At 42.1% G+C, this 26,942-nt stretch overlaps 2 protein-coding genes across 4 annotated transcripts in view; both read right to left on the reverse strand.

Annotated features, from left to right (window-relative positions):
• Positions 1-3,313: 3,313 nt before the first annotated feature.
• On the reverse strand, positions 3,314-15,902 carry C1qtnf9 (C1q and TNF related 9). 2 transcript variants are annotated; one of them, XM_076871932.2, is made up of 4 exons: positions 15,665-15,902; positions 8,230-8,417; positions 6,394-6,456; positions 3,314-4,240 (listed from the first exon to the last, which is right to left on the reverse strand). In XM_076871932.2, exons 2-4 carry the CDS (start codon positions 8,393-8,395, stop codon positions 3,468-3,470), a joined length of 1,002 nt encoding a protein of 333 aa, XP_076728047.2. In that variant the 5' UTR covers positions 8,396-8,417; positions 15,665-15,902; the 3' UTR covers positions 3,314-3,467. The 2 variants fall into 2 exon arrangements, with proteins under 2 accessions (XP_076728047.2, XP_076728046.2); XM_076871931.2 differs by lacking the exon at positions 15,665-15,902 and adding an exon at positions 14,081-14,188.
• A 715-nt stretch (positions 15,903-16,617) lies between these two features.
• Positions 16,618-26,942, reverse strand: part of Spata13 (spermatogenesis associated 13) — an 80,323-nt gene continuing 69,998 nt past the window's right edge. Inside the window, exons 6-8 of one of the 2 annotated variants that reach the window (XM_076872134.2) lie at positions 26,406-26,778; positions 23,912-23,986; positions 16,618-20,302 (exon numbers count right to left, since the gene is read on the reverse strand). In XM_076872134.2, the coding sequence (XP_076728249.1) occupies positions 20,241-20,302; positions 23,912-23,986; positions 26,406-26,778 (510 nt within the window). In that variant the 3' untranslated portion in view covers positions 16,618-20,240. Of the gene's footprint in view, positions 20,552-23,911; positions 23,987-26,405; positions 26,779-26,942 lie in introns of both variants that reach the window. The other variant, XM_077110675.1, reaches the window with a different exon arrangement.

Raw genomic sequence — 26,942 nt, forward strand, 5'->3', positions numbered from 1 at the left:
CAAATCTTATAATTACATACAGTTTAAATTCTCAGTATAGAAAAGTATATCAAGTTGACTTAAGTATATGTAATTAATTGCAGAATTTTAGACTAGAATTGGGACCCTGTGAAATTTTTCAGTTTGGCTTTCATTGCTCAATAAAAATCAGGGGCACAGAAAAGCTAAATAGCTCATCTAATTCAAATCCCTTATCCTGGCTGAATCAGCAATTTATATATATCAACTCTCAGTCTTGGGCTTTTCCCACTATGATCATGCTTCCCCTATCCTTGGACTAGGGACCACTTAATATTCTTTTAGAAGAAGGTGATAGAAATGACAACACCTGCATGAAATTGGTTTAAGCAAAGAAAATTTGTTGGCTCACCCAACAAAATAGCCCAAGGATGGCTCTGCCTTTAGGCACAACTGGATTTAGAGGCCCAAACAATGCCATCAGAACTGATCTCTTACTACATATTCTGTTGCTTACAAGTGACTGAGACCGGTCATTTATTAATAAAAAGGTTTATGTCTTACAGTTCCAAAGACTGGAATGTCCATGGAGCATGGCACCAGCATCTTGGGAGAGCCTTTTTGCTGTACCATAACATGGTGGAGAGCATCACATGGCAAGGAAGAGCAAGAGTGCCAGTTCAGATCTCTCTTCCTCTTCTTAGAAAGCCACTAATATCATCATAGGGACCCCACCCTCATGACCTCATAATAATTCCAATCAACTCTCAAAGGCCCCTCCTCCAAACATATGAATATGGAGATAAAGTTTCCAACACACAAAATTTGAGCGACCCATTTAAACCACAGCAACTAGATTATGTCTAGCTGTTTGGCTTCATTCTCAGGCTATACAGATTAGTAAGAAGCTGCCAGGAGCTTCAAGCCTTCAACCTCCCCCTTCTAATTTCAACTAAAGAAGAGCACATCTGTGGTTAGCAAGCCCAGCTAAGTTGCAGATTGAACATCATTGGTTCTGATCAGATCAAGTGCCATCTTGCAACTGTTACCATGGTCAGGAGGTGCTATTCTGTTTAACCAGTCCTGTATCCCATGTCCAACAAGCAGTGTGGAGTTTACACCATCTGAAAGACTTTTCCACATTAGGATACAGACAGTAGGGTGCCTTTACTGGAAGATGGGGAAATAGATGGGACCTGTCTAAACAAGTGTCCACTACAGGTCTGAGGGACAAGTTTCCCTTTAACCTACTCTCTTAGTAAACTTACCCCTCTCCTGTTCCTCTACCTCTGTAACTGGTGTCCACAACCAGTAACTTTTTTTCTCTCTTGCATAAATCATTAAGAAACCTTTGAAATTAGGGATGGGGAGATAGCTCAGCAAGGTCCTGGTTAGGTTCAATCCCCAGTACTGAAAAAAATATCTTTAGAAGTCGAATAGTGAAAAGGCCTAATGGAATTTTTCTACGGTTTTGGACTACCTTGGAACCTGCAAGCTCTTTCTCCTTCCTCTTTTTACCTTTTGAAATGAGAATGTCTATTCCATACCTAGACCATCATTATATTGGGAAAGAAGATAACTTGTCTGATTTCATAGGTTTTACTGATGGAGGAATATTTTTCCCCAGGATAAATCACAGACTACCCCTCTCCTATAACTGATTTAAATGATTTGATGGTGAGATTTTGGACTTAACAGTTGATGATGAAATTGTTGAAACTTTGGGGGATATCAGGATGGGGGGATATTTTCTGTATATGGGAAGGGCACCTAATTTGTGGGGGAGGCAGATGTTAATGAATTGAATTGTATCTCACAAAAATGATATTGAAATCCCAATCCATGATAGTGGCAAATGTGACCTTATATGGAAATAGGGTCTTTGCAGATGTAAATGGGTTAAGATGGGTCATACTGGGTTAAAGCAGACCCTAAGGAAATCTGTAAGAAGAGGGAATTTTGGACACATGCACATACAGAAAGAAGACAACCATGTGAAGTGGGGATAGAGATTGGAGTGATGCTGCCACAAGCCAAATGCTGCCATGGGCTACCAGAAGCTGGTCACACCAAAGAAGGACCTTCTCTCAAATACTCAGAAGGAGCCTGGCCTGCTGACATATGGCCTTGAACATATGGCCTCCAGAACTATGAAAGCATACATTTCTGTTGTTTTTTTTTTAACCACCAATTTGTGGTTCTTGGTTGTAGCAGTCCTAGAAAATGAATACAGAGTCAGGACGATTATTTATTAGTGTGTTATCCTTAGAGGAAAAAGAGGACATCATGTCCCTATATTTCCCTTTCCATTCCCAAAAAAACCTAGTCAAGGGAACAATAAGAGCAAGTTCTGGTCAGAATGTCCAGGTAAACATTTCCAGTGTCCACTGGCTTTCTTTTAGGTATGAGGGGAATTAGGAAAAGTTAGTGTTATCTGTAGAAAGCTGCTTTGTTGCACACCAGGATAGCTGCTCCTTGGGATGCTGGGAATATAAGGAATAGTGCAAACTAAGCCAATTAATAATGTCACTGCTTCTGTAGCCTAACTTATAAAAATCCCTCCCGCTGTGGTCACCAGTGAAGATCACAGTACTGTGAAAGGGCAGTGCTTGTCCCAGAAGATGTCCCTGGACAAAGTCTTGTGAGAGACAGGAGGTGCTATTTTTCTGGCAAAGTAGAGGAAGCCCCATGTGAAATAGAGGTGCACCTGTCCAAAATGTTGCCACTGGTCTTTCTGGCAAAGGATCTGTCAAGCCCATCACTGCTAGATCTCCTCCATAAGCATTTCTGAGTAAACCTTCTACCTCATATCCCATCTCTGATGACTTCCTTGGCCTCTCCATAAGCTATTCCACTGCCTTAGCTCTCCTGGGCTGTGGACATTACAGTTGGACTGAGTAGCATTGAAAACCTAAATTAGAAAGTAAGCAAAGTATCTGCAGCCTTCTGGGATTTCATTGTCATCAACCTAAAGCTCTTATCAGCACTAAGTGGAATAAGCATTTTTTTTTGTGTGTCATACTGGGCATGGAACCAAGGGCCTCACACACACCAGGCAAGTGCCCTCCCACAGAGCTTATTTTTCTTTCTCACTGATGTCCTCAGAAGCATAGATGAGCACTAAATCATAATACATCTCCTTAGAGCTCTGAGTGGTAGCAGTACTCTTCCTATCAGAAACACGCAAGGGGTTCCCCCAATCATGGGAATGATGAAAAACATTAAATAAATTATATTAAACAGGGACTGGAGATGTATCTCAGGAGTGGATTGCTTGCTTTGTATCCACAAGGCCTTGAGTTCGATCCCTAGTACTGCAAAAAAAAAAAAACAAAAAAACAAAACAAAACAGGGCAACTGTTTAAAAATTTACTCTTTGGAATATTGACACAGAACCATTTTCACAAGTGATTTTTCCCATTTGCACCTTTTAGAGATTATTACAATAATCAAAGGAATTATAAAAGCTAATTCTGACCAATGGTGATGCAGATGTACAGTCTTCTGTGTCATGAGCTGCTGAAGAGAAGGAAGCCTGTGAACGTTGTGTCATCATCCTCATCTGCAAACAAGCCATTGAACCTCTCTCCTCCTGTCACCTGCATCCACACCTCATCCCCAAGCTTCAGCTCCAGGACCATACCATTGGAGGCCTGGTCCTCAGAACTCATATAACCATCCTTGGTATGCAGTATTTTTACCCCATTTTTGACCAAAGATACCTGCACATTCCGGGAGAAAACAGTGATGTGGTAGGTGAAGTAATAGACCCCAGCAACGTGGCAAGTGAATTTCCCCGTAGCTACATTATAATGGTTGAATTCGTTATATAAGATCTTGTCGAATTGAATGGGTACATCTGAAGGAGGAAACTTGCTCAGCACTGTGAGACCCACAGTGAAAGCACTCTTTGGCAAGACTGGAGTCTCACCCATTTTTCCTTTTTCTCCTCGATCCCCTTTCCAGCCTCTTACTCCCCGGACTCCTGGCTCTCCCTGGGGTCCCATAGGTCCAGCTTCTCCCCTGGGACCCGGCTTGCCAATGGGACCTACAGGGCCAGGTAAGCCAGTGGGGCCCAAAGGTCCATCATTGCCTGTTAGACCTTCTGGACCAGTGGGACCCACCTCACCTTTATCCCCCTTCTGCCCCTTAGGGCCAGTCTCTCCTTGGAGCCCTTTCTCTCCCATGGGTCCAACAGATCCCTTTGGCCCATGCTTCCCTGGGGACCCTCTGGAGCCTTGATCACCTTTGATGCCTTTTGCTTCAACTTTTCCATCTGCTCCTGAATAGAGGAAGAGAAAAAAAGAAATGGTTTGTTAAATATTCCCTTGTGAACAACTTTGGCTTTTCTGTTATTGAACATTTAATTGAGATGGAGTAGTGCTGAGGTTCAGTATCTTCTCAGGGTTTAGAAATTAATTAACTCCCAAATTACAGGCATGTGTGCACACATACATGCATGTACACTCTCATACACAAAACACCTTTTGACTCCTGTCTCCTAAATGAGAAATGATAACCCTTTACCATCTAAGTCCACCATGTTGACCATGAAACAAGGCCAAACATTAAGAGAAACACTCTTCAGAGCAGGGCAGCACTGCAGACAGCAGATTGATTCAGGATACTTAGTTAACAGTTTCTCAGACCTAGTGAAGTGATGCCCCCTAAGAAATTTCTTGTGACACAAAGTCAAGTCTCGAGTATGGCATTCATCCGTCTCTAATGTCCAGCCCCAGCCTGCTCATTCTACCAGTTGTATTATGGTTTTCTTTATTCTATAGATGCTTGGTGCTTCTGAGTTGCTTCTGCCCAAAATGGAACATAGTGGTTGCAAGCATGGATTCTGGAGGTCAATGCCAGGACTCCATCCTCTCTCCATCCCTTGTGCTCATGGGATGTCAGGCCAATGAGTAAACCTCCTACACCTCTGTTCTCATCTATGAAATCAGGACAGTAATGCTTCCAAGTTCACAGGGCTCTTGTAGCCACTGAGTCCATACATGAGAAGCACTTAGAGCAAGATACAGAGAACCATCTTTCTCTCCATTGGTAGCCAACTGCCAGCATTCATCCCAATTCCAGGGCCACCCTCTCCATGCAGTGGGGCCAGATGCACTGAGTCCAAATTCTTCTTCCTTTGTGCTTATTCAGTAAGTCAGGGTTCATCAGACTGTCTCCCATTGGCCAAATCTGTCCTTATGTTTTTGTAACAGCCCACAAGCTAAGAATGGTTTACGTGTTTAAATTGTCAAATATAATATTCTTTTTTTATTATTATTGGTTGTTCAAAACATTACAAAGCTCTTGACATCATATTTCATACATTTGATTCAAGCGGATTATGAACCCCCATTTTTACCCCGTATACAGATTGCAGAATCACATCGGTTACACATCCACTTTTTTACATATTGCCATACTAGTGTCTGTTGTATTCTGCTGTCTTTCCTATCCCCTACTATCCCCCCCCCTCCCCTCCCATCTTTTCTCTCTACCCCATCTACTGTAATTCATTTCTCTCTCTTGATTTTTTTCTCCTTTCCCCTTACTTCCTCTTATATGTAATTTTGTATAACAATGAGGGTCTCCTTCAATTTCCATGCAATTTCCCTTCTCTCTCCCTTTCCCTCCCACCTCTCGTCCCTGTTTAATGGTGATCTTCTTCTCATGCTCTTCCTCCCTGCTCTGTTCTTAGTTGCCCTCCTTATATCAAAGAAGACATTTGGCATTTGTTTTTTAGTGATTGGCTAGCTTCACTTAGCATAATCTGCTCTAATGCCATCCATCTCCCTGCAAATGCCATGATTTTGTCATTTTTTATTGCTGAGTAATACTCCATTGTGTATAAATGCCACTTTTTTTTTTTATCCATTCATCTATTGAAGGGCATCTAGGTTGGTTCCACAGTCTAGCTATTGTGAATTGTGCTGCTATGAACATCGATGTAGCAGTATCCCTATAGTACGCTCTTTTAAAGTCTTAAGGGAATAGTCTGAGCAGGGGAATAGCTGGGTCAAATGGTGGTTCCATTTCCAGCTTTCCCAGGAATCTCCATACTGCTTTCAAATATAATATTCTGTGATATGTGAAAACTAGGGGCTCAAATTTCAGTCTTTATACACAACAGCTTCACTGAAACACAGCCACATTTATTTATGTAGCATCTATGGCTGCTTTTCACGACAATGGCACAGTTTAATAGACACGATGCAGAGCTGAAAATATTTTATTATCTGGCCTTTTACACAAAAAGCTTGTGGATCCCTGTGCTTGTCATGGGCTTCTGGAGAGCAAGAACTGAATGGCCTCTGTTGTTGGGACATCCTCAGAGCCATATAAGGACTTATCCATAGTAGCAAGCACATAATAGCTATGGTGAAGTCGTGTTAGTTCCACATTAGAGCATGGTTAAATAGGAAGCCAGCTTCTGACCTCGTTCTCCTTTCTCCCCGCTCATTCCATCCTTCCCTGGGCCACCAGGATGTCCTGGTTCTCCTAGGTGGAAAAGAAGAAAACAGAAGAGTTGAAATTCCAAATCTGATTTTTCTGGCCACTGGCCTCCATGGGTGGTGTACGGAGGAGAGTGCTGGGGGTGACTAGCCCCAATGGGCACTCCCTCCTTGGGTGGAGAGAGGCAGGCATGAGTGAGCACCTGGGCCTCTTATCTGTGTTAGATGAGTGAGTTATATAATGAATCAGGTCACTTCCCAAGCATCCACTTGTAAGATGTGCCACACATGAGCAACAAAGAAGGTTGAGAAAGAAATGTGTGGCTGGAGACACTGATGTTCATAATTGTGGTCACTGAGGGACTCCAAGCAGCTCAGAGCCAATGTTCCCAAGCAAGCCCTGGGTACTGTGGGACCTCCAAGTGGGAATCATCCTTACATTAATAATTCCTTTCCTGTTCTCCTCTTCTCCCTCTCCAGCCATAAGTCTTTCTCTTTTGTTTCCCTGCTTAATTCTCAATTCTTGCAATCTCTCCAGCAGTGACCTCTAAGCTTTCTTAATCACACAACCTCAAGTAACAAAGCATGAATGTGGACCTCACCAATGCACATTTACGTGCATCTGAATTGTGGACAGGTCATGTACTAAACATGCATTCATTATAAAGCATACAAACAATTTAAAAGGAAAAGATGAAGAATATGTGAATTGTTAGTGTGAGCAATATGATTAAATATTTTTCTAAGAAATAAAGTTATATGCAATATATATATATGGAAAATATATAAAACATATACTTCTAAGAAACGTAAAACTAGAAAGAATGGATACAACTGAAGAAAAAATGCAAGAGATTCAATAGGGAAGAAAGAAACTTGTATTGGTTGTATGTTTTACCTTATTCCTTCTTATGTATCATCCATCTGTTTTGTGTATGTAAAATATTCTAAAATAAAAATTCAAACCCCATATTTTAAAAAATAAAACAAACACACCATTGTGGTCCACTGGGAGGATAAAATACTTGGGTTCATTAAGACTTAAGTTTTCCTATTAACTTGCACTGGACTTTCTACTACCCAGAAATGAGACAGGTCTAATAACTAAATGTGACTAAAACAGCATGGATTTTCCAGAGATATTATTCAAGAGAAGACTTCACAGAGTATGTTTGCATGGTGGTGGTTGGAAAGGAATAAAGTTGCCTCCTGGTAAACTTCAGCCTCACCCCGCCCACTTAATAGATTGTCAGGCCTCCATATAAAAATAAGCAATGTGTAGCTTTAAGTTGCATGACATATTGGGTAGCAGGATGGATTCTCACATTATCCACTCTATCCTGGTCAGAATGTGAATCATCCCTTTTTCTACCCTGTGTGTGCTTCCTGCCTATTAGTCACTTAGTGGCCATCTAAGTTATTAGATAGACTGTCTCAGGATCACAGTTCTTGTATTTAAGTAACCCTTATTTTATGTCCTCCAAGGGCAAGAGTAGTGATGCTGGCAATTTTATCCCAGTATAGTGTTACAAATGTTATATTTTATCATCAGCTATTATTAATGTCTTACTGTGCCTAACTTCAAACAGTATCCCCAGTGGAGGAGAAGCCCGTGAGGGCAGGGTCATGTCAGTCCAGTCCTCACTCCATTCCAGCACCCAGTGCAAAATCTGATATGAGCGGGTTCTTGATAAGTGTTTGACATGTGAATGATGAGGGTTCAGTGGGTGACTGGGAAACCACACAGAGAATAAACAGATGTGATAAGGGGTTGACGGCATCAATGGAGGACAGCAGAAAGCCACCAAGTGGTGAGTACCTGCATTCCCCTTTTCACCCTTTGCTCCATCTCTTCCATCTCTCCCAGGCAGGCCATTGTGACCAGGATTCCCTGGGATGCCAGGGTGCCCTTGCCTGCACGTGTCCTGTGAGTTTATGCTCCCTGTATAGACTCCCATGGCAAGCAGGAACCACCAGATCCTCATGGTCCAGATGACAGAGTCTGAGCTAGAAGACAGAAACAGAAAGAGAAAGGAGAAACCTTTGTCACTGGTGCTGTGAACACAGACTCTGCTCCTTTGCAGTGGGAAATGGGCCCATCCTTACTCAGACGAGGGACAGTATGGTCAGGGCAGATGAGAGTAGAAAGCTGGGAGCTGACCACAGTGGTTGCAATAAGGAAAACATTGTCTTTAGGAGGTAACATAAGTAATTAGGATCATTCTTAATGGTGATGATAAATGAGGAAGCCAAGTTTGAGATCAGGATACTCTTTTATTTATCTTTTCAATTTTGTCACTGTGACAAAATACCTGAGAAAACCAACTTAACGAAGAAAGGTTGTTTGACTCATGGTTTCAGAGTCCTCAGTCTAAGATAACCTGGCTTCACTGCTGTGGCAAGGCAGAAACATGGCAGAAGGCCATGCTCACCTCAAGGTAACCAGGAAGGAGAGAGAGAGAAAGGGGCCTTGGATAAGAAATACCCTTCCAGGGCATGCCCCCACCACTCCCCCACCCACCCCCATGACCTACTCCTCCAATTAGGCCCCACCTCCTGAAGTTTCTACTACCTCCTAACAATGCCATCAGCTAAGAGTACACCAGTGGATTTATCCACTGATGAAATCAAAGTCCTCGTGATCCAATTCACTTCCTGCAAGCCCCACCTCTGACCGTCACTGCATTGGGGACCAAACCTTCAACACATGACCTCTGAGGGACATTTTGTATCCAATCTATAAAACCACTTCCTGGAGCCAGAGAAGAATGCTTACTCACAGGGCTGATGAAAAGCCCAAATTTGATCATAATGTACATGAAAAAAGCACATTATAAACAATAAAGTAATCGTAGAATTACCATCTATCTGATCCAGCAATTTCACTTCTGGGAATATTTCTGAATAAATTGAAAACAGAGATTTGAACTGAGAACTCATGTTTAGAATACCGTTGTTTGTAATAGCCAAAAAGTGGGAAAACCCATCATGCCCATCAGTAGATAGATGGACACACAAAAGGTGGTATGTGCTTGCAATGAAATAATGTTCAGTCTTAAATAGGAAGGGGATTCTGACCCATGCTACAACATGGATGAATCTTGAGAATATTATGCTATGCAAAAACAAGCTAGCCAAACAAATTTCTGTATGAGCCACTCTTAGGAGGCATCTAAAATAGTAAAGCACGTAGAGAAAGGAGGGCAGGGGTTTCCAGGGATTGGGGAAATTAGGGTTAATCAGGAACTTGTATCTAATGGGTACAGAGTTTCACTTTGAAAAGATGAAAAAGTTCTAGAGATGGATGAGGTGATGGTTGTATGATAATGCCACATGGATTAATACCACTAAATCGTGCACTTAAAATGATTAACGTGATAAATTTTATGTTAACATATATTTTACCACAATAACATACTAAATTAAAAAATTAGGTGGATACAATGGATCATGCCTATAATCCCAACAACTGAGGATCCTGAGGCAAGAGGATCCCAGTTTGAGGCCAACCTTAGCAATTTAGTGAGGTTTTTCACTAAGCACTTTAGTGAGATCCTGTCTCAAAGAAAAAGGAAAAAAGTAAAGCATTCCAAGTAGTCATACTGTGATTAAATATATTCTTTGAATGTAGATCCATGAAGGATCTGCTCACACGCATATGTGTGTATGTGCGCATGCATGCGCACACACACACACACAAAGGTCACACAATTTGGGAGAAGTGCATTTTCAAGTCCTTTTCTGTATAAATGGTGTCCCTCCCCCTCCACCCCAGATCTTTGATTTGCTTTAGAACCTCATCAGGAGCAAAGACAAAGAAACCTCAAGGGGCTGAATTGTGAACAAGGGAGGAAGAGATAACTAGGAAGAGTGTTCCAAACAAAGGGAACAGATTATATAAGCGCCTGCAGTAATGTGGATGGATACTCAAATTCATGGGACTCCTGACAAAATCCAACCTCCACAGGAAAGTGCATATAGTTTCATGTGCCTCTCTTCCATGGTACCTATCATGGTAGGGGTTTTACATTTGATGACATAACTGTAGGATTAAAATTCTGGCTCCCCACCTGACAGGATTTCCCACATCGTTATATTTTCAGTACTCAGTATTAAACTTGAAACAAATACTTATCAAATGAAACAAATATTATCATGGTAGGTATTTTAGGACTTGAAGCAAAATGAACACATAGGTTAGTACAGCTGGTCATAACTCAGATCTTCATGTGCTGCTGTCAGCAATGTAGATCTGCCCAACCTTTTGGAAAGGTATAAAGCAAAAGACACCCCTATCTGTGACCCATCTCTAGAATTCTTCATCATGATCCAAGATTTGTGTGCCAAACACAGAGATGACCAAAGCCTTATCTACAATGGTTAAAAGGTGCACACTAAATAACATGTAGAAACAGAAGGTGATGTAGGAAATAGAATGGTATAAACCAATAAATGCATATTGGTAAACTAAAGGTAGATGTTTTTATTTAAACTAAAAGTAAACATTTTTCTAGAAATGGTGGGGTTATGGGATATTTTCCTGTTTAAAAACTTTTTATAGCATTACACACATATTTCTAGGTAAGTATTTTTAAAATAAAGATGCTTGGATTCAGTCATTCAAAATAACTAGCTTCATACGGGGTAAAAATGGGAGTTCATATCCCACTTGAATCAAAGTGTGAAATATGATATACCAAGAACTATGTAATGTTTTGAACAACCAACAATAAAAATTAATAAAAAAAATGCTAAGAAAAAAAAATTAAAAAAAAAAAAAACAAAAAACTAGCTTCTGCCAAACAAAAGACTATACCGCCATCTTGTGGAAGTCTCTAAGGATCACAGGGCTCAGCCTAAGGCTAAGAGTATTTTTTGGAAAAGGAAATACAGATGTTTCCCTTTGAAGTCACAAACTTATGGCATTTCTGGAAACTGACTTGTGTTTCCTTAGAGCCAAATCCATGAATAACCTGCACCTGCATCTTTTGTGTAACTCAGAAGTGACTGATAATAGTGGTCAAATCTTAATTCCAGTCACCAGGCTTTGTTGGGAGTTTGTGCATTACAAGTTATTCCACTCATAGTTATAAATTTCCCTGTTAGAATTGCCTTCACAGTGTTCCATAGGTTCTGGTATGTTCTATCACTCCAGTGCAGAAAAGATCACAAGATCATGAAGGTGTCAAGTGAGAAAAACTCCATTTTGTTTACCAGCTAGAGAAGAATTAACATAAAAGTAAATATTTGTCCTTCTATAATTCTTCTGAGTTTTGCATAGTTGGTGACAACCAAGCCCACATGCTGACTAAGGCAGAAAATATCTAACTTGCTTATGCTCTGTGCTTAGCACACAGACAATCTTCAATGGATATTTTTAATTGAACACACTTTGCTCCCAAATAACCAATGAAAAAAGTTGTGGTAGTATAATAAAATTTAGATGAGGGCTTGCGCTTTGATGTAGAACATTGAGGGTTTGCACACAAAAAAAGTATATATAGCAGAAATTTTATTAATGTTATTTTGAAAAAAAATGGCATCTGTGCCTCTCACAAAACTATGGGTTGAATGCTCAGCTTCATTAGTTCAACCTCAGTGATCACCTCAGCTTTGAACTCCTGTCTGGACTTTCTCCAGAAGGCACTGGGGGTAGGACCCCTTCTAAGTCTCCAATCTTTCCCTGTGAGCAGCTTCACACTCTCTCTCTCTCCTCTTGCTGCACCCCTACACCTCACATGCTCTCCATACCTCACCTAGGTGGTTACCAATCAGTAACCACCAATCAAGTTTAATACTTTTTGAAGGTAGTGACTCCATCTTTTCATTTCATTATTTTTGATACCCCACCATCAAATATTTGTAGAATGAGTGAATGAATTAAATATTATCTTAGTTCCAACTGTGTCTCCACAACCCTTCAACCCTTAAAGAGAGGTCTGGGTGTTAAATCTGAGCTCTGTCAGTCTTTGGGTGGAGATGGCTGGCTATCTCCAACATCCCTCTCACTTTCTTACAGGCAATAGCAATTTCAGCTGGGCTCCTGGCTGCCCCCAATAGACTGCACTTCCCAGCCTCCCTTCCTCCTTGGATTTGACCATGAAACCAGATTCTGGCCAATGGGAATGGCAAAATGATGTGTGCAATTGTGGACTATAGAAAGGGGAAGGGGTGTGTCATTCCTTGGGTTCTTTTCCTTTTCCTGTGATGGGTGCACACAGGGTGGTGGGCCATGGTGGACTCCTCAAGGAGGGAAACAGTTTAGGCATAGGAAGAATCCTAGATTCTGTGCATGAGTCTTGCACTTACAACCCATCTTTGACATGACAACTAAGCCCACATGCTGACTAAGGCAAAGTGTCAGCTGCCCAAGGTCTGGCCTCTCATCAGAAGCGAGGAGGGCTTGTGTACACCCACAGTCAGACCAAGGCTCAGAGTGGCTGAGGACACGTGGCACACAGACCCTCAGGCATAGCCACTGCCTGAGATGAAGGTGAGCAACCTGAAAGCATCAAGCCATAGTGCAGCCACCTGCTGAATGCTGTGATCTGGACCTGGTATTCTGACATGGAAGGGACTACAAGTGACTTGGGATTACTTGTTTTTAGTCCCAAATAAAGTAGGTTCTGACTTAATGTCTTACTTTTGGGTCTCTTCTTCTATTACCTATATTTCTCTCTCACTATTGAGTCTCTTGACACAGGGTTATCCAGTGGCCTTTCTGACTAATTTTCTCTAACTCACAGCCAAGGTTAAGGGTTTTTACTCTTCAAGATTCTTATTTCTGGGAAGCCTCTCTTGGGCCCCTACTTGCGTTTTGGGAGCTCTGTCTCTTTTCTTCTCACTTGAATAAATACTACTCTTTTACACTTTAAAAAGAAAAATCCTATTCTCCCCAAAGGCTGACTTAATACACATCTGCCTGCCAGAAACCAGCTGAGTGGTTTTTACTGGGTTTCCAAGCCCCTGCTTCCAGAATCTCAGCCTCCTTGTGCATAAAATGTGAGAGATGAACTAACACCCCGACATCCCTCCCACATTTGGCAGCCCAAGAATCTAAATATCTCAAAGTTGCCTCTATTGACTGTATTTTCTTCCATGTGTTCTGTGCATTGTACATCTTATATTTTCTCTTCAACATATATTGAGAATATTTACTACACTAGCATAGCCATAAATATAAAAATGTACACATTAATATTTGTGTTAATTAGCCTGCAATCTTCTCTAGAAAGCTCTCCTGAAAGGTCAGTTATTTTTATGAACATTATTATATGGTTTTTCTCTTTTCTCTCAGCTGGTTTGCAGAGTTCTAAAATTTTTTCAAGATCTGCTTTTCTCTTCTATTTACTCTCTTAAAATTTTTTTTTTTTTTTGGTAGTTGTAGGTGGACATAATGGCTTTATTTATTTTTATGTGGTGCTAAGGATTGAACCCAGTACCTCATACATGCTAGGCAAGTGCTCTGCCACTGAGTTATAGCCCCAGCCCTTATTTACCATCTTAAGAATGAATTTTGAAACATCCCATTCCCCTTCCTACTATCGGAAACTCTGTAAGACATCTATTTTGCAAATGAGGCCAGATTAACTCTCGCTGACATTACAACAGCTGTTTAGGACCAGAAGCCTTAACCTGAAGGTGAAGAAATCCCCTCCCCATGTGCTTACCTGAACCCTAGGGCTGCGGGCTGGACCCAGGTGCTGTGCAAATCAGGAATCCAGGGCAAACTAAAGAAAATCACATCTTCCTGCCATACAATTCCCTAGTGGACATAACTGCAAAATAGCAGGAAGGGGAGGGGATGGAGGAAGGCACAAGATGTCTTGGAAGAGCTTCAAAATTCACGGCAAGGCTTGAGAAAGGTAGCTTTAGCTACTAGCACTCGCTAGTGCAGAAAACTCCCTTCTCCCACCATTTTAATAAAACAAGGTGTTCCTCCACGTGGAATCCGAAGGAAGGAATCTCCATGTCAGGTTTCTTTCCTTAAAATGATGTTCAGGCTTTTCCTAAGCAACTTCTCAGTGGACCTAAGGTCCATTGTGAATCAACAGGACAAGAATTAAGACTGTAACAGTGACCGGGTCTCAGCTGGATCCTGAGCCAGGACTACTATGGTCAAATTTCTTTTGCTGTTAGGTCTTTGGGTAGCTAAGGATTCAGAGTTCATTGCCTTCATACACACTTCTCTACCTGCAGCTGAGAAAAACATGGTGTGACCTTTTCTTCAATGTCTTGCCGTTTGACTCTTCATTTCTTCTAAGTCTGCCCATGAACATTTATCTAAAACAGTTTCAGGAGGACAAAATTCCCCAAGTCTGTTTCTGGGAGGTGCAGGAGGCTTGAATGCAGAGGCCACATTGGGGGATGTATGCCAGTGAGGACAAGCCTCACTTTTTAGGGGCTTGCAACACCCCAACCCTCCTCTCCAAATGATTCCATTCCTCATCAGTACAGCAAACTAACATAAGGTCCCGGGGGATGGAACTGGATTTGCAGGTATACATTACCTGGACTTGGCTTCTTGGCCACCCGACGGCTTACACTCATCTCTTAACTGCTACACCCAGATACTTGATGTCCCTTCATGTGGTGGGCTCCAAACAGCAATGTCTAGCTGCCAGAGGGATCCTCTGGCCACACAAGACTTCAGGGCTGTGTGTGGCCCACCCTGCTCTGATTCCTCCATTCCCCAACCTATTTCCAGCCTGACCTCTCTCCTGAGATCCATGCTACATTTGCTGACAGGATAAGCCAGATGGTTAGCAATGCAAGGATGAGTCTCCAGGTCCCACTACCAAGCCACTCTTCAGTCTCCGTATATGGCACTCCCAGTCACTCATCACATCAGGCTTGACCAGAGTCCTTCCATCTTTCCTATGAGAGCTGCCAGGGCCACCAAGTAGCCTGCACATCCACCTCCTGCTCTCCTGCCTTGTTCTTATGCCTGAGCAACTGTCTCCCATGAAATCCCTCTGCCTCTGGTTTAACATCTGCCCTTTTTCACTGCAACCCAGCCAGCTCCTAAATAGGACATCTTTGTTGCAACCTCCCTTAAACTGTGTGATCACATTAGGAAATCACAAATGCCACCATGGGCCACAGGGCCTTGGCCATCCAACTTCAGCTTACCATTCTGGTCACACTGAGACCATGGTCTCAGCTCCATTTCTGCTCCTGTCTGACATGGTTAACCCAGGGGAGCTCACACCCTTTCCCCCACCAGTGTGTGATGCCCCTCGCAAGATACTCACCTTGGAAGAGGACTCCACTCTCATGGCTGAGTAACAGCTATGCAGCTCTGGTGTTGCTTAGTTCCCTATTTATGCTCCCCTTTGACCCCACAAGCTCCTTCAGAAGATTCACACATTCTAGCTCCCCAGTGCATAGAGCAGGCAGCTGATACATGTGAATTCATGCCGTTGTCCTTCAATTATTTCCATTCCTATGTATGGTACCATTGTAGACCACCCTGCTTCCCACCCACCCACAGCCTTCCCTTAGCCAGCAGCTAACTCTGAAGTAGGTGGACCTAGGAGTAAACAACCAGCAAGAAGCACTTGGCAGCTTTCTTAGGAACCCTTTTCTGATTAGTCACAGCAAACAATGGGCTATTTACTTGGTTTTTCTGAGCTGTTAATTAGATAAGGAAATTCGTATCCACCCCACATTCAAAGGGTTATCCTGGGACCCCAAGTCACCTCCTAGTGGAGGGATCTTGCCTTGTAGCTGTTGCAAGGGGGAACATTTGGGCCACCCATTCTCCATCCCTTGAAAAAGCTGCTACAACAAACCAGGACTTCCAGGCTGGGAGCGCAGCTTGCGAAGAGCATGCGGGAGGCCTTGGGTGCAGCTCCCAAAACCAAAAAGCAAAAGCAAACTAGGACTTCCTATTTCCTATTCTGCTTACATCAGTCTGATTCCATTGGTTTGTGGCTTTTTCAGTCAAGTGGCCCCTCGTGGTTCCCCTCAGAGCCTTCTTTCTCTTACACCTCCCCAGAGGTTTGATCTGGTTGATTAATGAGTTGTTGCCAGAAGAAATGAGGACAGAAAAGGGTCTTCCCATCTCAGACTCCTGGCATTCATGGCCTCTTTCTTCTTTTTAAACAGAGCATCATCTTATTTTACTACTCAAATGAATTACTAAGACCAGTTTGGGAAATTAATTTTAATATACAGATACAAAACAACAAATATAGATTCACAGCATTTACAATAAATCATTCAAATAACATTGTAAATAATTTTTTCTTTTACAAAAAGAATTTCAACAAAAATACATATCAAGTTACAGTATTCTTGTAGACCAGACTTTAGCTGTCAAAGCTAATCCACCAGTTTGGAAGCATCACTGACTTATACAGACAACATCATCTTTATATGGATGAGTTAAAAATTACCAAAGCCTTGCAAAGTGGGTAAGCAAGTCATACACAATGGGTTCTATTATGTACAAAAAGACTAATTATTAAATTACAGAGTTGGTTTAAAGTATTTTCTAAATACAAATGACAATGCCAATGTGATAACTAAAAGCAGTAATAAAAAGTATGTTCTACTAGGTAAATTTACATGAAACATTTAAGCTTCTGTTGTTTTTTTTTAAATCCTTCCAAGACCAGCTAAAAATTTCCACTTTTTCCCCAAATTTTTTGTACTCCATTTGCATTACATCCTGAAAATAAACAAGATTAGCAAGAATAGTTGCTAATAGTTAGGTGAAGCATATTACAGGGAAAACTTTGCTAGCAGTTTAATCTATAAGTTGGGTCCAACATCCCTGGTCTGTAAGCCATTCATTGAAAAGATGTTTATTCACACTTGTTGGCACTGTCCTTTTACAGACACTTCACTGGTTTTCCTCTCCTTCATGCAAGAATAATGCAGTATACTCCCCCAGCTCTGGGCAATCAGGCTCTTCTATTCTTACTAGGAAAGTAGGTTGATTTGTATTCAGGAATATCAGCAATTTAGGCATGCAGAGATTTCTACCTGGCCAGATGCTGAATCACCTGGTTTTTACAAAAGATTTCAATTGTGAAGTAAATTTTGAAATAAAACACTTTTGCTATACAATAACAACATAGGATGTGGCATTAGTCTTCAAATAGATTAGGTATAAAAGGGTACAATATTTGGATATGGCATTGATGGTGGTGATATGTTTTCAATAACAAAATCATATCTACCAACCGGAGACAAAACCCAGATTTACTGAAAACAAACCATGGGCACAGTATCCCTTGACAGTGCTGGCAAACTGCTTGTTACCCTCTTCCTTGTTAGCAGGCCAAAGACCAAGAATGTTCCTTCTCTAGGACTTTTCAAATATTGTTTAGAATTGCTTACAATTCACTGCAGGGTTCTCATCCATTTAGGTATATCAAAACTGAGAAAGCTGCTCACGGCCATTTCAACTGTCTTTCACCGAGTTAGCAAATTGTGATACACTAATGAAATTCATCCAAATGTTGTCATCCAGTGAAGTCATCAAAGCCTGACTTTTAAAAGAAATTTAAGTTTATTTTTTAAACTGGTACATAAAATCATAAAAATTGTACATATTTATAAGGCCAAAAAATAAAAAGGCCCACCCAGGGTTGGGGGTGGAGAAGATAGAGAGATTGGGCAGTGGGTGGAGGTGGGGTTTCCCAATAAAATTCACATAGGCAGGGGCTTTTTGTTGCCTCTTTTTTTCTCTCCAAGTAGAACATGACTTAAATCAAAAAGGAAGTATGGCAAGCTGAAAACAAGAATACCTGAGGCCTTCTGTTCTTTTAGTAGTAAAACCCAAGCTAGACATATTTAAGAAGTCAAAGGATGTTCTAGCCTTTAAAAAAATATATATGTTAGCAGTTTTCAAAATCACCTCAGAATCCAAGTAGAATCCACCCAGGCCAGGTATATAATCAAATGACATCATCAAATGACCATCACGCTTTATAAAACTGATTCTCACAATCCCAGGTCTTGAACTGACCCTGACTTAATCAAAACATGTCCTGGTGTTCAGGATTCTCTGTTAGGGAGTCCATGGAGGTAGATGGGAACTGGAAGTTAGGACTCAGCTGGGAAACATGTTAAGACTGGTCACAAAACCTTAAAGCCTTTGCTCACTGCTAATTGGCCAATACTAGCAAATGGAAGCCCTCTGACTCCTTACTCGAATGAATCCTCACTGAAAATGTAACATAAGTAAATGATATTCTTTACTACCTTAAAGCAATTCTCTTATATTACATTAAAAACAACAAAAACCTATTCAAAATTGCTGTACATACAAACAACTCTATTTAGCACAGAAAAGTAGTTTTCAAAATATATCATAACATTTTGTTAGTAAAAATGTCAGTTATATAAATGCAACTGAGGTTGAAACAGTTATTCATGGACACACACATATAAACACAACCAATGCATGAAGCCATAGCACCTCTTCTGTCAAGGGACCTATGGTGAGAAAGAAGCAACCCTGAGGCTGTAAACCACAGGGCAAGGCAAACTCTCAGCAAGCCAATGTAAGCAGGCATTTGAATAGTCACAAAATGCCCTAAGGGCCCAGCAGAGAGGTCCAGAGTTATGTTTTCTTGATGCATGAATAACTCTGCATATGGCAAGGCAGGGGAGAAGGAAGGAACTACATCCTTAAAGTTAACATCTTCCTCTTTAACTTTGTAGACTTGTTTATTCTCAAGCTTGGGTCTGAAGAAACTTGGGGGAAGAAACTTTGCAAGAATAGCATACAAAAAAATGAGCTTCTCAAACAGAAATCCACAAACTATGTGACACAATATCCCCTAGTTAGCACACTGAGTGCAGAGCCTGTCTTCTCCAGACTATTTAAAAGTTACTTTCATCATACTTCTCAGTATAGGCAAAGAAAAGGAGATTATTATCTGCAGGCATCAACCTGTGTGGCCTCCATTAAAAAAAGACTCCTATCTTTGAGCCTAGATATTTTGCTAAGGGGTCTTGCACAGGCAATGAATCTCCACTGTTTTGAGTTTATAGAACAAAGGCAGCTTTAAACCCCAGAGAAGCAGGATTGTTCTGCCCTGTGTTTTCTTCATGGGTTCTTCCGAGTTGCGATTTTACTGATGAAGACATCGGAGACAACTGTTGGAAGATGCGCAGGATGTTTTAAAGAATGCTTTCCAACTGGTGCATTCTCGTGTCATTAAAAAATTAAGTAAATAAGCTTTTATATTGCAAACAGTTGTTCGAATGCTGTTTCTTGGTTAGGATGAATAAGTGAGATGTGATTTCTGCTCAGGGAGTTACACAAGGCACACAGGCAGGTGAGGATCCGACTTGCCAAGGACAAACAAGCTGGCCTTGAAAGTAGCATGACCTGGAGGATGCCTCATTGTCCCCACATCTCAAGCTGTGCTGCCAGGAGACGGATGTAATTTTCCCGACTAGCTTGAAGAAGAGGCACCTTGCAAGATGAGGCCTGCATTTGGCAACTGTGCAGACACAGGTGACACCAGGGAACACCCTGGTCATCTCCAAGCAGCTGTTGATCCCCTAATACTACCAGAGGGAGTAAAAGCTCACCTTCTAAGTGTGACCAGACACATGGTAGGGAGAGGCAGCATCATAGCTACTCCCCATCGTTGATTCTCTTCAAAATCAAATGCAGACTCAATCCTCTAATTGAGTCATTTCCTTAGCACTGAAAAGCTCTCGGTGCTCTGAAACTGCAGGAGTGTCCACATCACTAGTGGGGCTTGTGGAGCTACCACAGCAGCATTCCTGTATAACTTGACCCTGGTTCCAAAGTCCCAGCCACCTCAGAGTGCCCCTTGGGGCTTCTCATGCAGGGCAGCGCTATGTGTCATGACCTTCTCCTCCTTTCCACGAAAGCAGCAGGATCTCTGAAGTGAATTTCCCTGGATTTCACACAAAAGAAATGAGCATGGTTCTCCTCTTCACAGTCCCTCGGGGGAAGTATGGGCCTGTTGCTCACTTCCTGAAAGGGGCGAGTTTATGGAAGGTATGCCAGAAGAGGGAAGGCTTTCTCTTGGGTTCTGCCAGGGCAAACACCTGTTGCTGGGGGATGCTGGTAGGCACGGTGATGTGGCGCTGGTGGAGGGGATGCAGGTTCTGGTGCGGTGGGGCAACAGGGCATCCGCTATAGTCTAACCCCGGGGGTGGGGAGGAAGATAGAACATTGATTGAGAGTCACTCAAGAGAACCACAAAGGAAAAAGAAAAGTGTCAAGACTCAAAGATCTTAGCTAATTTTTAATTCATATTAACCATAAGAATACCGAATAGCTATCCTAAGAAATGGTACATTCAAATACCACGTGGGAAGCCTGGCATAGATTATCTCATTTAATCCTCTTAATACCATCCAGGTACGGGAATTGAAACCCAGAGAAGTTATGTAAATCACCTATGGTCACACAGCAGTAAGTTAAAAGAATTAGAACTGGGCTGCCAGTTGGGTTGGAAAGCAAAAACATGCTTTAAATGAAAACCTGGAGCTCATCTCACCTCAGCTAAAAGCCTATTCTGCCACCGACTAGTTGCAGTTATTTATAGGCAAGAGTTTGACTTCTCTGTGCCTTAGTTCCCTAATTTCTTTTTTTTTTATTAGCTACACATGACATTACAATGATCTTGGCAATTCATACATTTGAATCAACTGGGGTATAATTTCTCATTTTTCTGATTGTACAGATTGCAGAATCACATTGGTCATACGTTCACCTATATACATACAGCAATTGTGATGTCTATTCCATAGTTCCCTAATTTCTAAAAAGGGGACAACAGTACCAGATTGTTATAAAGAATAAAATGAGTCAATATAGGTAAAATGTTTCAAAGAGGGATACCTAGTCACTTGAACCCTGCTTCATCAGGGTATGTATTTTATATCTGTACAGAGGTCATTAAAAGGCTTATTAAAATTAACTAAAAGATCAAAGGTAAGAAAGTAAGTCAACATAAAATGATAAAAGAGAGCCTTCAGAAGCTGACTGGTTCAGAATCCACTCCTGCCCCAGCTTGTCACAGGGCTTTCCTTATCTTACAGGGAGATGGGGAGGATGAAAGAAGAACCCAGGAGAAGTGCCCAATATGGTAATCTCACTCAAAAATGTCAGTGCTCCTTTCAGTCTTTAGAAACCTAGCTGCTCCGAGAATGACCTGTAGAACATCCAGAGAGAGAGACTAACATATTCTAACCAAGTCATATTTTCTAGTTACCTGCCACTACGAGAGATACAAAAAATAAAATGGATTTTCTGCCTTGAAGATACTCAGTGGGGAAAAACGTGCACAGAGAAAGTAGGGGAGTGCTAAGTGTCATTTGGTAATCTTAGCCAATTAATTGAGGGCCTATCAGATCACTGGATTTAACTGATCTTGCTTTTGTCTTCTCAAGTAGAAAAATACTGAATGGCTGGGCATGGTGGCACACATCTATAATCCCAGCAGCTCAAGAGGCTGAGGCAGGGGGGTTGCAAATTTGAGGCCAACTTCAGCAACTTAGCAAGGACCTAACAATTCAGTGAAACCCTGCCTCAAAAAAATAAAAAAGGGCTGGGCGCAATGGCACATGCCTGTAATCCCAGTGGCTGGGGAAGCTGAGGTTGAGGATCTGAGGAGGATCCCGAGTTTAAAGCCAACCTCAGCAATGGCGAGGCACTAAGCAACTCAGTGAGACCCTATCTCTAAATAAAACACAAAACAGGGCTGGGGATGTGGCTCAGTAGTGGAGTGCTCTTGAGTTCAATGACCGGTACCAAAAAAATAAAAATAAAAAAGGGCTAGGGATATGGCCCAGTTGCAAAGTACCCTTGGTTAAATCCTTAGTACTTTATGGAATAATCTGTGTGTGTGCATCAGGACCCAGGTGTGTGGTCTGGTGTGGATGTCCTCATGTCCCTGCCAGGCAATTCTAATGTGCATTATATGAAGAGGCTCACACTGAATAAACTCCACTCACTCTTTTATGTTTAACTCTCTTGATGCTCTGAATGTACAGATTTCTTCCTCATGCCCAGAGAGGAAAGAGTCTCTTGTGACCTGGTGGGTATCAGCATCTTTCTCTGAAGGGTACAAGGAATTATGAGGTCTGCAGAACCTCAGGTACCAGCTCAGAGACATTTGCTGCACCCACATTCAAAATCAACTTCAGCCAAGCACGGTGGTGCACACCTGTAATCCCAGCCACTGAGAGTATAAGGTAGGAAGATCACAGGTTCAAGGCCAGCCTTAGTAACTTAGTGAGGCCCCTGAGCAACTTAATGAGACCCTGTCTCAAATAAAACATTAAAAGGGCTTGGGATGCAACATCTCTAGCAATTAGAGAAATACAAATTAAACTACACTGGGATTTCACCTCTCTCCAATCAGAATGGCACTTATCAAGAATACAAGTAATAATAAATGTTGGTGAGGATGTGGAGAAAAGAGTACACTCAGACATTGCTGGTGGGACTGCAGATTGGTGTAACCATTCTAAAGAGCAGTATGGAGATTCCTCAAAAAACTTGGAATGGAACCACCATTTGACCCAGTTATACCACTCCTTGGTATATATCCAAAGAACTTAAAATCAGCATACTGCAGTGATGCAACAATATCAATGTTTATAGCAGCTCAATTCACAATCACTAAGCTATAGAACCAAGCTAGATGCCCATCAACAAATGAATGGATAAAGAAAATATGATATATATATATTATGCCATATTACTCAGTCATAAAGAATATGACAATATGACATTTGCTGGTATATGAATGGGACTAGAGACTATCATATTAAGTGAAATACACAATCCCACAAAATGGGGGGTGGGGGGACTAGAAGTTCATTGGATTAGACAAAGGAATGAAGGGAAGGGAGAGCGGATAGGAATAGGAAAGATAGCAGAATGAACTGGACACAACTTTCCTATGTTCATATATGAATAGTACCACAGTGAATCTCAACATCATGTATATCTATAAGACTGGGATCCTAATTAGAGTAAGATTATATTCCATGTTTGTATAAATTTATCAAAATAGTTTCTACTGTCGTATGTAATTAAAAAGAACAAATAGAAATTTTTAAAATGCTGGGCGCAGTGACATACACCTATAATACCAGTAGCTCAGGAGGCTGAGGCAGGAGGATCATGAGTTCAAAGCCAACTTTAGCAAAAGCGAGGCACTAAGCAACTCAATGAGACCCTGTCTCTAAATAAAATACAATAAAAGGCTGGGGATGTGGCTCAGTGGTAGAGTGCCCCTGAGTTCAACCCCTAGTATCAAAGGGGAGGGGGTGCAGAGAAGTGCTCACTGGTAAAGTACCCCCAGATTTTTAAACAACAACAAAGCAAAACAAAAAACCAAAACCCAAACAACATAAACCAAATACAGACCATCTCCAATTGACCATTACTTGGGTCTGTCCCTTTGACAGAAGTTAATAACTGCCCCCTCTTCTCTCATTCTGATACTAATGCACATTCAGGAGATCAACGCTACTTCAAGCCTTACCTTTTGACTTTCCATGTCCTGCCTTCTGAGCATTTAACATGGCGAGTTTCTTTTGATTTTCTGAAATTTCCATTCCTGTATTAAGAAACAAATATGATCTATATTCAAAACGTGATGTTTCAGAGCAACACCTGCACCACAATCTGAAGCAAAATCAAGGGTAGAAAGACTGTCCTAGGGTGGCTCCAAAGCCAGACATCACCAAGAATAAAATGGGTTGCTATGAATAACCACAGAGACTCTGTGTAAAGCCAGACATTCTTGGGCAAGTGTTCACAAGTGGTTGCCCTCACCACTCTACTGCACAAGGCCCTAGGAGGAGACAGTGCAGCCAAGGGGCCCAGGGTTTGCTCCCTGTGTGCAGAGGGAGTTCTATAAGGCCTTGATTCTACCTGAACAAAAGTGCTGTTGGAGGACTGGGTACTGGACTCTACTCCAGCTATGTGCATGTGTGCCCTGAGTGTCCTTTATGCTCAAGTTCTGCAGCAAAGGAACAAGGGTGTCTGGTGTCTGGGTTCTAGGTGAACTGGATGAAAATAAGCAACACTAGAAAAGCTGAGGAGATTCAGAGAGAGGTGGAAGACTGAGCAGCAGTTGGTGCTGGCCCTGTCTTCTCTAGCAGGGAGCAGGAAGCAGAAAGCCTTCCCCCTGGAGGCAGGTACTTCTTTTGATTGGACATCATCTGGGCTCTGCTTTCACTTCTCAAGGTCAGCCTAGGTAACTTACTGAGGCCTGTCTCAAGATAAAAAGGGCTGGGGGATGTAGCTTAGTGATAAGTACACCTGAATTCAACCCCTACTACCAAAAACAACGAATAAAGCCCTGAGTCACTCTTGGGACCCAGACTCCAACTCTGCATGACCCTCCCTTCCCATGACCAGCATCTGTCCCTGATTGGTACTGATGTCTCCTTCAGGCAAGATACTGTGGCCCCTTGGCATTTCCCCCTTCAGCGTCTGCCCAAGTATCATGTACCCAGACTGGCATAATGTCCTGGGCAGAGGCTTGGATCCCATTTCATCCCATAAGCACCCAGTTCACAACCTTCCTGGCCTCATTCATTCATCCCCCTACTCATTCCCCTCATTCATTCTTCTCTCTGAATATATTCTTGCTTCTGACAATGGCTTAGCCTGACTTGTAAATCCTTTCAACTCTAAAACAAGAACCCACAAAAAACCTCCCATGAGTGAGAACAAAGCCATAGCCAAGGCTCAAGACAGCAACTGGTTATATGCAACATGGGGATGACTTGGTTTCCCTCCCAGCAGCGGGTGAGGATGAGCGGGGTAGCCCCTGAGCTCCATCCTGGACCCCAGGATCTTTGCAGTCTGGAATGACTTGGGCTGCAGAGACAATTTTCTTTCACCAATTTCATCTTTAAGGACCTTCAGTCCCTATAGCACCCTGACTTCCCTTCAGTAAGGTGCACTCACGACTTTAGTGTTTGGGGGACTCTGAAACTTGGGTTTAGAGATTGTGGGTGCTACCATCATTAAGGCCACATGGAAGCTTCAGTCTCATGGGGCCATGCAATAGCTCAAGATCAGGAGAGACTGTGAAGACAAACCAGCAGTACAGGTCGAGTATCCCTGAAATGCTCGGGATCAGAAATGTGTCACATTTCAGATTTTTCAATACTCGCACAAACACAACGGCATATTTTGGGGACAGTGCCCAAGTATAAACACAAAATCCACTATGTTTCATAAACCCCTCATACATTGCCTGAAGGTAATTTTATATAGTACTTTTAGTGTTCCTGCTTTCTGAGTGCAACAGGTCACATGAGCCAGCTGAGGAATTTTCCACTTGTGACGTCATGTTGATATTCAAAAAGTTTCTAATTTTGGAGCATTTTAGATTTGGGATTTTAAAATTAAGAATGCTCAACCTGTACAAGCATAACAAATATGAACAAACATGGCTTTAACTGCAACGTATGGAGCATATTTCGTAGGTGACAACAACAGAAAAACATAAGAGGCAGAATTGGGTCTGGATAGATGGAGTCAGCAATGTAAATTTGAAGTGTTCTGCACTGCTGAAGCCTCAAGAATCATCTGGTACTTCTAATGGCCTGGGGTGGTGGGGGGTAGGGGTGGGGTTGCCATAGTACACTCGGTATCTACATCACGCTAAGCTGGTTTTAAATGCTACTGTGCCACATGGTAAGAGTGGGCTGCTTCCTTAGGTTCAAGTTCTCATCTGTAAAAATGGCATAATAAAAGCAACCACATCCCAAGGTCTTTCAGAGACAATCTCTATAAATGTGGAACAGAGTAACATGCATAAATATCTAATAAATACTGTCTGCAGGAACCACTTCTGTCATCTTGGGTCAGAAGTATTTAGAATTTGCAAATCCTTTCTTTTTTCCCAATGGTGGGATTTAGCTCTGAGGGAGTGGGCTGGGAACACAGCAAGCATGAGAGGCAGAAAATGAAGCTAGAAAGCAGAGGCTGATAAGCCCTGGGTGCCCAGGGCTGCTTACCCATCTCCTGGTCCTCCTGCACCCGACGCCTCTCATCCGCACAGGCCTGCAGCCACTTTGCCTTGTCTTCCTGTTTTTTGGCACAGAACAGGTGAACCTCGTCTGTGGTCCTACTGACCAGCTTGAAGGCGTTTCTCACATTGAGGTTCCAGTCCTTGTCCCGCCCATCCTCCACATCCACAAGATCTATCTCGTCCATGTCCATGCGACCCTTGTAGTACAGCATGTCCCTGCGTAGCAGGTCCTTCTTGCAGGACACCAACTGATGGTCAAACAGGAAGAAGGTCCGCTGCTGGCTCTTGCCCTGCTTAGTGATTTTGGTCAATTCTCCTGAATGAATCAATTCTGAGCTTCGATCTAGAATATCCAATCCCTGGAAGGATGAAAACACACTTTCAGATCTTCTAATTCTGATTCCTTTGAGTCTTTTGAGACACAGACCTATAATCTCTCTTGGATTTTCCAGAGACGGGAATCCAGAGACCACACACTGCCTGTCTGCACAGATAGGCAGGCAGGACCCCCGAAGTGATAGCT

The sequence above is a fragment of the Callospermophilus lateralis genome, chromosome 12 (assembly GCF_048772815.1).
Source record: "Callospermophilus lateralis isolate mCalLat2 chromosome 12, mCalLat2.hap1, whole genome shotgun sequence".
Lineage (NCBI taxonomy): Eukaryota > Metazoa > Chordata > Mammalia > Rodentia > Sciuridae > Callospermophilus > Callospermophilus lateralis.